Below are 14,091 nucleotides of genomic sequence, written 5' to 3'. Positions count from 1 at the left end.
ATTCGTGTAGCTCCACTGAAGTCAATGGAGTTATGCCAGTTTACCCCAGTGCGGGATCCGGCCCAATGCCCCAGTTGTGAATTTGCAGTCTGATTCAGACACAGCTCATCAGTTCATATATAAGAGGTCACAGAGAACGTCTTCATTGAGGAGATCAACTTATGAAGACTTTGCAAAGGAAGAAGATTTGTGTCTTGAAGAATCACAAAATACCCACTTAGAGTTCCTTACCACAATGCTTAGTTTGTATTAAACAGAATACGAGATTCCATAGACAGAACTATCCAATCACATAGGGCCTTACTCTCTTTTACATGGCTCTGGCAGTGTAAAGGGGCCTTGGTGTGGATGAAAATCAGGCCCTAGTCTCTGTTCAGTTCTAGACAGGGTTCTCAGCAGACAAAGACAGCTGAAGATTAGAACTCTCTTTCAACATTGCATCATGCTTTGTCTGCACCCAAGCACTCCTAGTCAACAGGAACACATCAGTCACCTGGTGTTAATCCATAGGCAACAGACACAGAGCTAAGTCACCCTGTCGTTGCTGAAGTCGATATTGTGCCTGGCACGTAGCGAACAGTTATAAGTGACTGGAAGGAGCTGAGGGAGGGTCTTTGAGAACTACCGGGTGGCTTTCAGGAAAGTGGATGTACGAGAGCGGGAAAAGGAGCCAAAGGGAGCAAGGAGAAGAGAGGATATGGAGGAATGAGAGCAGAGGAGGCAGAACGCAAAACACACTATCAGTGAGTAGATGGTAGGGAACTTACCCCGAATACCAAGAGACCCGAATTCCATCCCCAGCTCTTCCATTGACCTAGCATGTGACTATGAGCAAGTTGTTTCCCTTCCTCCCCCTTGGTCTCTCTTCCTGTTTGGATTGTCAGCTTTGTCGCCCACTACGGGCAGCACCAAGCACACAACCAAGCACCTGATGCTTCTATAGTATAAATAATGGCACCTTGGCTGTGTCCGGAACAACGTAAATGGCTGTTGCCACAGGGGCAGCAGGGGAGAGAAAAATGTTCCCTTCGGCTCATATTGATCAGCTGTTGTATTCTATTGTACTGATCAACTCTAGGAATCTAACGCTCCTCCTCCAAGCACAGCTCGCTTACAGACATCACCGCCCCTCTACGGTAACCTGCTCCCCCCTTAACCCGGACCTGCTAATCAGCTTTCTTTACGAAAGGGCAGGGAAGAGCACATCTGGGGATGTGCAGCATGTTGCCCCGGTTTGCTGTGTGATGCGGCGCGCCTAGAGATCCCCAAATCCCAATTATTTCCTTTAACACCCCCTTTGCTGGACGCCTTACTCCTGGGTCCATTGTTGATCTCTCCCTGCCTACGTGGACGGAGGTGCAATTTCCACACGGGAGATTTTCTGTTATGAGCTTCCCTTTTTAAACCCTCCGTTGCCATAGAGACTGTCTTCAGCTCACCTTTCATGTAGAGAAACAGTGACCTTCCTGATGCAAATCCGAGGTATTTTCTCTCTGTCTCTTTGATCCTCTCCAGAGCACAGATCTGAAGAGGCAGCTCCTCCGAACAAGGCATCGCGGGTTCCTTTGTGAGTGGCGGGGATTTTTCAGTTGCACAAAAACACAGTTGGGCAGATTTTGCGGCTGTTGTAACCTTGTTTGTGAAGACTGACAGCGCTTGCTAGAAACACGCCCGGTCACGACAGGCTTGCCCCAAAGCCTAAGTCCCCACTCACTGATTTAATAACCAGCCCCCGGGGCAGTTTGAGCATATCTCGGGCCACCCCACCCCCACAAAGCCATTTTGATGGGCTCCCCCTTTGCCCCCGTGGTCAGCACAGAAACAGTCCCATTAAAGAGACCCTGTAACAATGACGCCTTGGCCCTGCACACAGTGGTTTGAGCATTGGTCTGCTAAACCCAGGGTTGTGAGTTCAATCCTTGAGGGGGCCACTTAGGGATCTGGGGCAAAAATCAGTACTTGGTCCTGCTAGTGAAGGCAGGGGGCTGGACTCGATGATCTTTCAAGGTCCCTTCCAGTTCTAGGAGATGGGATATCATTATTAATTATTATATCTGTTTTAATCCTGGATCCGAGCCATCCCATTCAGTAGCTGCCTCTAGCAGTGGCCAGTCCCTGCAGGTGAGCGTGAGCCTATAATGCATCTAGTTAACTGTGCACTAATGCACATGGAGGAGGGACTGGGGTAGAGGATCCAATATCCAGTAGCGGCCGGTGGGAGAGCGAGCTCCGTTCTCGCTTGCCTTGTGCACCGGCAGCCCAGCGGCCAGCTAAATTCCGATTCCGGAACGTTTATCATTGACGATGGCAAGACACAACGCCTGAGGCCGAGAGCACGTAGCTTTATTTTTCGATGCCAGGTTAGGCGCGTAGTGCTGGCCGTCGGAAAGATCTTGCTTTGATGGATACGCTTCCCCACTAGGGAAGTCACGGAGGCAGGATAAGGAAGGGAGCCCCTCGGTTTCATATGCAGGGGTCCTAGCCGGGGTGTGCTCCGAGTAATGGCATTTCCCCCCACTACAATGGGGAGGTAGCCAGCTTTCTCTTTCCTCCACAAACACAGGGTACAGGCCTCCCTTGTAATTGTGCTTGAATCTGCAGCATTGCTGCTGTGCTCTTCATTTCGCAGACTGCTGATCCCCGAGACGGGTGACCTTAAAAGGCCGGGAAGGGGCCACCAGTTAACAGGACAAAAACCAAGCTGCAGCTGTTCTCTCGGGTACTCAGAGACCCACTCCTTTCTTATGCCATTTGGCAGCAGGTTTATGAGACCGGCGTCTTCTAAGCAAAATGCCTTAAATATGCATAATATTTCATTGACATTACCTTAGCGCCTATAGGCCCCATTGTGCCGTACAGACACAGAGTGAGAGACAGTCCTTGCTTGAAAGAGTTTAACCTAAATAGACCAGGCAAAGGGTGGGAGAACAGAAGTATCATCATCTCCAGTTTACAGCTAAAGGAACCAAGGCACAGCTAAGTGACTTGGCCAAGGTCACACGGGGAAACTGTGGCAGAGTCAAGAATTGAACTTAAACTTCTGAGTCCTACCATGACGCCTTAACCACAAAGCCCCCCATCCTCTCTGAACCGCACCGTGATCCAGTATAAAACAGGTGCCCCCCTGTCATCCTGTCCTCTTTTTAGGGAACCAGGTATAGAGAAAGGGAGAAACATAAACAGAATCAGAAAAACAACATATAATATTTGGCTCTTGGATCTCAGAGAGCTTGAGAGACATTAATGAAGCCTCACAGAGGTAGGTGAGTTATTAGCCCTTTGGTAAACTGAGGTACAGAGGTGCCCAAGGTCTCACAGTGCTAGAGACAGGCGGCTTATCTCTTGATCTAACCAGCAGACCACTGGTTCTTCATCTTTGCCATACTGAGGAACCCTCCTCCCGTTAAGCTGGGACCTCCCTCCCATCTATTATTCGTGGGGCCTGGTGATCATTAGAACTGGGGGACATTTTTTTGGCTGAAACTTTTTTTGGCCAAAAAATGCAGCTTCAGGTCAAGCGAAACCAGTGTGAATTCATGTGAGATCCCCCGGAATTATTTCAGTCGGGGGAAAAAAAATTGAAACATTTCCATTCAAAATCACTTTGCGTTGTGAATTTTACCTCAATGTTATTTTTTTTTAAGTTTAAAAAAGGAACAATAATGAAACAAACCACTGTGTTTGACACAATTTCCCCCTCCCAACTTTATCTGTTATTTTCCCGGCTCTAATGGTTGCGATCCCTTGACAGCTGTCCATGACCCCAAGAGTCTGACAGAGGCAGAGAGGCCAAAATACTGTAGACAGATAAAGAAACAGTGGCAAACTTACAGATACAGCTTCTAGGATCTGCTTGACCACATGGGCTGCGTCTCTTTCGCTGTAGAATCCTCTCTCTACAATCCTGTAAGGTGAAGACAGCAAAGAGGTCACAAAGAAGTCTGCGTAGCAATGGCACATCCTGATCCCAGGGTGGCTCACAGCCTGCCCTGGAATCAATTCACACCAAGTTTGAGACCCTTTCGCACTACAAGGCTCTTCCTCTATAAACCGTCATCCTTATTTCTGCACTTGGCCAGTTCACGCCTGGAAACAGGAAGGGAAAAACAAAGGGCTGATTTCAGAACCTCGAAAAAGGTTCAGTTCCAGCCCATCGCGTGCGCTTACTCCACTTCCCCTACTGGAAACTCAAACGAGGTCCAAAGAAAACTGCTTTTTCCCCCATCCCCAAAAGATAGCCCAGCCCACACCAGTTATAAGTTAACTATTCCATATTCCATATAGATTTTATCACAGTGACCTCTTAATAATAAAGCAGCTATCATTCATCTGATGCCGGCTTTTCCCAGAGGTAAATGTAGGGCATTAGAGAATCAGGTCTTTTTGTGTCCCTCGTTGGCCACTTGCAAATCACCTGGTTTCCTGAATTGACTGGATCTATGAGCCTGGAGATGGAAAGCTGGTAAGTTAGCCCCTGAGCCACTCAGATCTCCCTTCCATTCTCCACGTTTTTGGTGGGGCTAGACGGGTCTCCTTTTATTAAGAATTTGCAGGTTCAATGAAGGTCTAGCTGAGTACCTGTCAAAGAGCTCTCCTCCCGTCACTAGTTCAAGTATGAGCACAATCTCGGAGGGCGTTTCGAAGATCTCCTTCAGTTTGATCTGAAAAGAACAGGAACAATTCACTCACAGCCCTGCTCCCTTGCCAGAAAGGGGCCATTCTTCCAACCGCGTCAATTACAAGCCAGGCGCAGTGGGAACTTTCCGCCAGCCCTGTACTCGCTGTAAGTCAATTTATTCCTAGAACAGGTTAATTCGTTCATGAGATGCATGCCGGGGAGGCTCGTCGTGGTGAGAGGAATAAATAAATGCAGAACAGATTGCGTAGATGTGACAAGTTCAGCATCAGCGTAACAGGGCTGCCGTGAGCAAATATGCCTAATTTTTTTTTAATTTGAACATGGCATTTTAACTGTTCAAAACAGGTTTGCTCACTTGATCGGGCATTTCAAAAAAACAACAACTGCAAATTAGAGCAGGGAAACTGACCCGCACGCCCTGCATTTATTCTCTCCAGATCCTGACGCTCATTATTGTAAGTGGAATGTACTGTAGCCTGTGAAAGCTTTTTAAATTAGCAGCCCCTCCATCCCTGCCAGGATGACTGAGCAACCTCTGCTGTACACATTCCTGTGGCTTTGCAAAGCCGATTGTCCTTGGCTCTTTCACTCAACCGCTGGTTCTGCTAATTGGAGTGTTTTACCCTTAAGGGTGAAATCCCGGCCCACTGAAGTTAATGGGAGCTTTGCCATTGACTTCAGCAGGGCCGGGATTATAGCTTGAAGCTCTTGGGCCCGAGTCTCACGCCTGGTCTATGCTTCCAATGTAGGCTCAGAAGTGTGAAAAATCCACACCCCTCGGCTCTGGAGCTGTGCTGATCTAGCCCCCGGGTAGATGCAGCTAGGTTGATGGAAGAACATTTCCATTGCCCTAGTTACCGTCGCTCAGGAAAGTGGAGTTTCTACAGTGACAGGAAACCCCCTCACAGTGCTGTCGGCGACGTCTACACTACAGTGGGCTATACCACTATAGCACCTCTAGGGTGGACTTGGCTTCAGTTACTCCATTCCTGCACTTGGATCAAAGAGAGGAGAAGATGCAAACTCCCTGTTCAGAGGTTTGCCTGGTTGCTGGGGTCAGTTACAGCAGCCTTGAGGCTACTCTAACTTACGTTCTGGTTCCCACCATAGGAAGCAAACATAGCTATGGAGCATTGCATTCTGGTCACATCCCTGATTCACTGCCTAGGTCAGAGAATGGGAGCAAGGTTGAGGAGCTCCTTTATGCCAGCTCTGCAGTGACTGGGCATGGCCCCTACACAGGGGGATACTCCGGGGACTGTTTCATCCACTCTAAGGCTGCTCTCTGATGCCACAGCCATGTAAAGGGACCTTAGTGTTACTGAGAATAAGGGTGCTTGCATTTACAGTCCTGCTAATCCCAAGAGGCTAGGCTTGAAAAAAATCACGAGATCATCTTAAAAAATCCCGAGATTTTTATATAATTTTTTTGTTTTTTTTATTTGCCTTCTGATCTTTGAGCCTTTTGATGTCACATTTTCAAGTTTTCCTATGCAACTGTGAGCACTAGAAACTGGCTTAAAAAAATAAAAAGAATGTAAGCCAAGGGTTTTACATAATCCCATGACTCCAGGAACTGAGGCTTTAAGGAAAAAACACCAAATATCATGAGACCCACATTAAAATTGCCAGAACTGGCCACAGGGCATTTATGCTGGAATCGCCAACTGCAGTTGAGTTATCTGCCCTTTCCTGGAACAAACTGTACCTTTATTCCAGTATGTTATTTGCAGTATCCTTAGATCATGAAAGGACAAAAAGGACAGGAAGGGAAAATTAAATGAATGTGTCAGGGCCGCCCGGGGGGGGGGGGGGGGGGGCAAGTGGGGCAATTTACCCCAGGCCCCGGGCCTCGCAGGGGCCCCCATGAGAGTTTTTCGGGACCCCTGGAGCGGGGTCCTTCACTCGCTCCGGGGACCCCAGAAAACTCTCGCGGGGCCCAGGCCCCCGGAGCTTCTTCCGCTCCAGGTCTTCGGTGGCAATTCGGCGGCGGGGGGGTCCTTCCGCTCCGGGACCTGCCACCGAAGTGCCCCAAAGACCCGCGGCGGGGGGTCCTTCCGCCCCGTACCCGCCGCCGAAGACCCCAGGCCCCCTGAATCCTCTGGGCGGCCCTGGAATGTGTGCCGAAGATACATGATTGGGTCCCATGTGCCTATACACAGCAAACTTCTTTTGCTACAGCCTGATATTTTAGGAACCTCTCATGTTTAGGTAGCGATTGTATACATTGTTTTTCAGGAATAAGAGACCAGCTCTGTTATTTTTGAAAATGTGACGTTGGGCACCTAAGTCACTTGGGCACCTTTGAAAAGGTCGCCTGTGACGCACGGGCTGTTTTGTCATGAGGAAAGCAGACAAGAAATAATATTTCCTGAAGATTTAAAAAAAAATAAATGATCCTAAATGAGACTGCCTGCACTGGCCTTTTGTGCCAATGCAGCACATGTGGAATTAGCTCATACAAATGCATCACGTGCATTTTTTTTTTAAATGGAAAGAAGAAAATTTCATAGTGCTTAAGACTTTTGTGACACTGTGAATTTCATGGGGCTTTAATCATTACCTACGTATGAGACACTGTGGCAGCTTACTGTATTATAATACTACACAGAAGTGCTATAATTTCCCTATTAACTTCAAAAGTTTACAATCCTATTATCGTCTGCTCTTGGGGTGGGTACGGAATGACAGCAAGAAGCGTACAGCTGTCACCAGAGTAAATAATGAAACGAAGCGTCGTTTAAAAAAAAAATCATTTGAACTAGGGAGTGAGCAGAACTGATTTAAATACTAAAGCTGTCCAATTGGTTATGTCAATGGAGCTGGCCTGGAGCTGCGCCTAGTTCTGGGGTGGGCAAATTAAGTTTTCTACCCCCTTTATAACACACCGGAGGCAATCTCTCCTTTGCCTCTCCCCCCGACTCTACACAAACAAGACTTCAGAGACCATGTGGTGCATCTACAGCAAATGTGGGACCTCATCTGGTATAAGCTGATGTTGCTCCACTGGGCTGACTTACACCAACTGAGAATCTGGTCTGGGTCGCTATCATATCTTTTAAAAAGACGTAGGGTAACATATTCAAAAGTGGCTTGATCTTGTTCCATTGACGTCAATGGGAGTTTCACCATTGATTTTTATGGGAGCAGGATCGAAACCTAAGTGATTTAGGAGCTGACGTGTCACTGTGGGACATAGGCCTGGTCTACACTTAACATTTAGATGGACATAGTTATGGTGGCCAGGAGTGTGAAAAATCCACATCCCGGAGTGCGGTAGCTGTGCCGACATAATCCCTGATGTGCACATGGCTAAGTCAACGGAAGAATGCTCAAGGAAGCGGAGGTGGTGGAATTCCTACAGTGAGGAAAACCTGTAGGCTACATCTACACTACAGGGTTGTACTGGGATAGCTAAAGTGCCACAGACAGCCTTAGGTGCTCTGGAAAAACTTCCCCCTTAACGAAATACAGCTTGCCAGTCATTCACACGCATCAAAGGAGGAGAACTGAATGCTGAAATCAGTCTAGAAAGCAGGTGGAAAAGAATCAAACCTTCAAAGCTTACCAGGGACATTAACAGATAAGGCCCTACACAGCCTTTTGGCCCCAATTCAGGATCTCTCTTAAGCACACGCTTAAGTATGTGCCTAGTCGAGACAGAACTTAAGTCTACGGAATCATAGATTCTAAGGCCAGACGGGACCCCTGTGATCACCTAGTCTGACCTCCTGTGTAACACAAGCCAGAGACTTTCCCCCATAGAATTCCTGTAGCAGATCTTTTAGCATGGGATGGAGCTCAGCCCCTGGCAGGATCAGGAGCAGACAGAGCTGTGGGTCGCATGTTCCACGCGGCCTGACAAGAAGAGCCCATCGAGGCGGTCGCCCTCTGTAATGATATCTGCTCCTGGGTGCTACAAATTGCTCCAGTTCAGCTGCTTACCGGCTGTTGCAAAAGGGGATGTTTTCCTGCACCAGGGGTCACGAATGGAGACCATCAAAGAACAAATCCAAATACGAATATAGCTGTCTCAGACCAGGCAATCTGCTCCAGCCCTCTAACAACGGGTGTCCAGAGCTTTTCAGTGACGATTTCCTGGCAGGGAGCTAAGAATGTGAAATAGCCTCTATGGGGAAGTACTGCAAGTTCCTTTGCTTGGGGCATTTACAGCACTAGGAAGTGTCACACAAATGTGTGTGTGTGTTGGGGGTGGAGGTGGGGGAGGATAGACAAAGGTAGGGTGACTAGATGTCCCTATTTTAAAGGGACAGTTCCAATATTTGGGGTATTTTCTTTTATAGGTGCCTATTAACCACCCATCCCCTGTCCCTATTTTTCACACATGCTGTCTGGTCACCCTAGACAAAGGACAAAATCCATCCCTGGAGTGAGTGGAGTTACACTGGGGGTGGATTTTTCCCCAGCTGCCTGGTTTCCAGCGATTCCCTGTCCTGTTGGCTTTGCTTTTGCCAGGAGGATCTTTAACGATTACAAGCGGGCAAGACTTCCATTCTCAGGGCGGGGGATTGTTGAAAGCTCCTTCACCCGGGGAAGTGGCCAAAAGCAGCCTTTCTGGGAAATGGGGGTTACCCTGCAACAATGAAAATAAAATTCAGATTGCCTGGCGTTCTGCGGACCTGTGAAAAAACCATCCGTTTACAAATGGGCGCTTTTCTTCCAGGAATTACATTACAGCACAGCATGCGCAGGGGGCAGGAAGGTAGAAAGCAGCCATCTGGTCTCCTGGTAATTCCATGCCAGCTGGGGAAGTAAACAGCCAGGAATAAACCTCTGGAGATAGAAAGGCCGGGAAAGGGGTCCAATCCTGCCCAGCGCACAGCCCCTGCAGCTCAATGGGAAGCGCTGGTGCTTAACCCCGGTAGAATTAACAGCTTGAATGTCTGGGACGAGTAGACAGAGCAGCGTGTCGCGTCAGTTACATGGAACCTGACAAGAAGGTCCCATTTAGGCCGACTCCTTCTGTAATTATATCTGTTCCTGCGCGTTACAAATTGTTCCAGTTTAACTGTCATTATCCTCTGAGCGCTGCATTATATCAACGCCGCTCTGCTCATGCCGGCGAGCGGCTGAGAGCTCAGCTGTTGGCAAGAGATGGCCTGGGGTTCTCGACTTTATCTTCCTTTGCAGGATTCGTTACAAACAGGCACTTTTCTTTAGCATTCAATTGATCTCCTCGATAGAAATCGCTTACCGAATGGAAACCCTTGGAGGGGGGAGTCTAGTGGCCTGAATGTCAGAGCTGGAACACCTGAAAGACCCCTGGAAACACAGACAGTGGCAACTCCAGCAGGGCTAATTCACATCCTGTCCAGTGGGTAAAGTGAGTTCCATGCACGGTGCTGCTGGAGGGTGTTTTGAATGAGACCTTTAAAATAAAAATAAACCACGAGGAACAGGGTGGCCTGCCCTACAGTGGGACTGGGATCCTGTGGGTCCTGCAGACCTGCTGCCATAATCGCAGGAATGGGATAAAAATTCAACAAACAACGTGGGAGGGGGTGGGAATGGGTATTGTGGGGCGGGATTAAGAAAACAGTCCCGTGCAGGACTCTTGCCTGCCCCTGTAAGGGCCAGAGGCCTGGGGCTAGTTGTCCTGGTCACTAATCAGATACAGCTGAGCAGGGGATAGATCAAGATCGGCAGGAAGTGGAGTGGGGCCACCGAAAGGGACTGTCTCTCGCAGGAGTCCTTGGAGAAGGGAGGGAGCAGGTTGAAAGCTCTGGGGATTATGGCTGGGCAGACAGCCCCCGCTGGAAGTTTTGTTTTCCTTTGGAGAGTTTGGTGGCTGGGCCTGGAGGAAAAGGCTAAGGGCTGATTTGAGCATGGCTCACTGTTTCCCAGGCGGGCGAGGAAGGCTGCCAAGCTGCAGCGCGCGTCTGCTTTGTGCAGAGGGGAAAGATGGCACAGAGAAGTCTGGGGAACACATCTCACAGGGAGAGACTTAGGAGCTCGGCTTATTAAGGCCTGGTCTACACTAGGAAATTCGACCAGTATAACTGCATCGCTCAGAGACATGAAATATCCACACCCCTGAACGATACAGTTATACCGACCTGACCCCTGGTGTAGACTGCGCTAGACCTCCTGTTGACCTCGCTACTGCCTCTCGGGGAGGTGGATTACCTGTGCCAACAGGAGAAGCCCTCCCGCCGGTGTAGCGTTTTAGGTGTAGACACGTCGCTGTAGAGTTGTAGTTAATTCATCTCCCCGAGAGCTATGACATAGTGCTGTCTACACTGGGGGTTAGGTCGGTGGATTTTCACACACCCCGAATGACGTAGTTATACCAAAGTAATTCTGTACTGTACTCTAGACCTGCCCGTAGTTTATCAAAAGTCGAGAGGAGGCTTGATCTCTGTCTGCCAGTTCCCCTGTGCAGAGATGGGACCTGAGGGCAGAGGGCTCGAACCTGGCAGGCAAAGGAAGAACAAGGCCCAGGGGGTGAGAGTGGCCGGGAGAAAAATGTCAACTGGAAACAAGGTGCAAATTTTTAAGCATGAAGGTGATTCGCCATCGGAGCAGCTTCCCCCATCATCTGCTGCCTTGAAAGGCGCTCATGGGAGTTAGGCACTTAGTTGAATTCCTGCTGACTTTCGGAAGGGGGCTAGACGTCCAGCTCCCATAGGTGCTTCTGAAAATCTCATCCTCTATCAAGACTGGCTGGGACTCAACAGATGCTCTCGCTCAGCCGTAAGTTAATGGGCGGGTGGCAGGAGTCACTGGGTGAAACACAACGGCTCGGGTTATGCAGGAGGTCAGGGTAGAGCAGGGGTAGGCAACCTATGGCACGTGTGCCGTAGGCGGCACGTGAGCTGATTTTCAGTGGCACTCACACGGCCCGGGTCCTGCTCACCGGTCCGGGGGGCTCTGCATTTTAATTTAATTTTAAATGAAGCTTCTTAAACATTTTAAAAACCTTGTTTACTACATACAACAATAGTTTAGTTCTATATTATAGACTTATAGAAAGAGACCTTCTAAAAACATTAAAATGTATGACTGGCGCGCGAAACCTTAAATCAGAGTGAATAAATGAAGACTTGGCACACGCACACCACTTCGGAAAGGTTGCTGACCCCTGAGGTAGATACAGGCCATAAGGGACCACCGCTACAAGAGATAGGGGTTTGCTCCAGCATCTTTGGCCAAAGATTCCCTGTTTTGCTGCCCACTGTGCGCCTGGCGTTGCCCTTTGCCCCAGAGGTGGCTGCATTTCAGTAGTGCTGCATGGAGAGAGCTTAGGGGAAACAATTGGGGATCCCATCTGTTATCTTAGGGTTTGAGACCCGTGCCCATCACCTGGGTGAAATGCACTAGAGAAATCTACAGCATAACAACCCAACAAATGAAAACTGCATTCCGTTGGGAAGATACTTTCCTCCCCCCTCTATAACAAGGTGTGTTTGTGTGTTTCCGTTTCTCTCTGGGCAACAACTGGACCCCGCCGCCCCTGATGAGGGGCCATGGGGTTCTGGGAATCCCAGCATGGGTTAGGGTGCAATACCAGGAGGTTCAGGAGGTAGAGGGCTACGCACATCCACTGCTTCCACCCTTCCTTCTGCCGCTGGCTTGTGCTGGCCTCCCTCAAAATGTTATGGCTATTTACTTCAGGACAGATTCATAGCGGACTCTTGTCTGGGGAGCACACGAGTGGATTTAAGTCACAAAGCAGCCACACGGTTCGTACTCACAATGTGGGGGTGCGAAAGCCTCAGTAAGACGCCGATTTCCGTCCGGACAATCTTTTTGTCAATCTAAAAATCAATAAAATAAAATAAGAACCATGACGCAAATCATTACATTTTCGAACTCTTCTGGACGTCGGGCTTGAGCAGCACATAAATGCAGAGGCCTCTGCCGCTGTTTAAAACCAGGTTGGAATTAATTCTGAACCGGATCGTATTAACCGCATGTAAATTCTCCCACTTCCACTCAAGCACGTCTTCTAAATACGTATGTGAGGGGAACCCCCAAGAGCAGAACAGAGAGCTGCACAGCTGTGTGGGAGACAGACTAGAGAACTGAAGAGAGCAGGGCTTCCACCCCCCTTCAGTTGGCTGGTCATGACCCTTTGTACAGAGAGAGGAACTGTAATCGAGAGTCAAGGTTTGAGCCTCAGCTGCAGACGATAAACATGTTGGGCAGCAAAGGGGGTTTGGCAAAGGTTGCTTTCAGCCATCTGTTTGGTTCTCCAAATCCTGGGGGTGGTGAGGGCTGGGCTAGTCCCTTAACATCCAAGTCTGCTCTGAGTTATTCCTGGCAGCTCACAAGAGGTCATTCCAGCAACCAGGAATTCCCCAGCCACGGTCATAAGAACAGCTGTACTGGATCAGACCAAAGGTCCATCTAGCCCAGTATCCTGTCTTCCGACAGTGGCCAGTGCCAGATGCCCCAGAGGGAATGAACAGAACAGGGAATCATCCAGTGATCCATCCCCTGTCACCCATTCCCAGCTTCTGGCAAACAGAGGCTAGGGACACCATCCCTGCCCATCCTGGCTAATAGCCATTGATGGATCTATCCTCCATGAATTTATCTAGCTCTTTTTTGTTATAGTCTTGGCCTTCACAACATCCTCTGGCAAGGAGTTCCACAGGTTGATGGTGCGTTATGTGAAAAAATACTTCCTTTTGTTTGTTTTAAACCTGCTGCCTGTTAATTTCATTTGGTGACCCCTAGTTCTTGTGTTATGAGAGGGACTAAATAACACTTCCGTATTTACTTTCTCCACACCAGTCATGATTTTATAGCCCTCTATCATATCCCTCTTTAGTCGTCTCTTTTCGAAGCTGAAAAGTCCCAGTTTTATTAATCTCTCCTCATATGGAAACCGTTCCATACCCCTAATCATTTTTGTTGCCCTTTTCTGAACTTTTTCCAAGTCCAATGCATCTTTTTTGAGATGGGGTGACCACATCTGCACGCAGGTGTGGGCATACCATAGATTTATATAGAAGCAATATGATATTTTCTGTCTTATTATCTATCCCTTTCTTAATGATTCCCGACATTCTGTTTGCTTTTTTGACTGCCGCTGCACATTGAGTGGATGGTTTCAGAGAACTATCCACAATGACTCCAAGATCTCTTTCTTGAGTGGTAACAGCTAATTTAGACCCCATCATTTTACATGTATAGTTGGGATTATGTTTTCCAACGTGCATTACTTTGCATTTATCAACATTGAATTTCATCTGCCATTTTGTTGCCCAGTCACCTAGTTTTGAGAGATCCTTTTGAAGCTCTTCGCAATCTACCTGGGACTTAACTATGTTGAGTAGTTTTGTATCATCTGCAAATTTTGCCACCTCACTGTTTACCCCTTTTTCCAGATCATTTATGAATATATTGAATAGGACTGAGCCCAGTACAGATCCCAGGGGGGACACCACTATTTACCCCTCTCCATTCTGAAAACTGACCATTTA

At 48.4% G+C, this 14,091-nt stretch overlaps 1 protein-coding gene across 1 annotated transcript in view; it reads right to left on the bottom strand.

Annotated features, from left to right (window-relative positions):
- The window catches only part of LOC101930944 (calcium/calmodulin-dependent protein kinase type IV-like), a 45,825-nt gene that overhangs the window by 12,952 nt on the left and 18,782 nt on the right, over positions 1-14,091 (bottom strand). Inside the window, exons 3-5 of the mRNA XM_005302347.2 lie at positions 12,355-12,417; positions 4,579-4,661; positions 3,832-3,904 (exon numbers count right to left, since the gene is read on the bottom strand). Of these exons, the coding sequence (XP_005302404.2) occupies positions 3,832-3,904; positions 4,579-4,661; positions 12,355-12,417 (219 nt within the window). The remainder of the gene's footprint in view (positions 1-3,831; positions 3,905-4,578; positions 4,662-12,354; positions 12,418-14,091) is intronic.

This window comes from Chrysemys picta, chromosome 25 (genome assembly GCF_011386835.1).
Source record: "Chrysemys picta bellii isolate R12L10 chromosome 25, ASM1138683v2, whole genome shotgun sequence".
In the NCBI taxonomy this organism is placed as follows: domain Eukaryota; kingdom Metazoa; phylum Chordata; order Testudines; family Emydidae; genus Chrysemys; species Chrysemys picta.
Note: the sequence above shows the minus strand (reverse complement) of the source record. Positions and strands in the feature narration are given on the sequence as shown.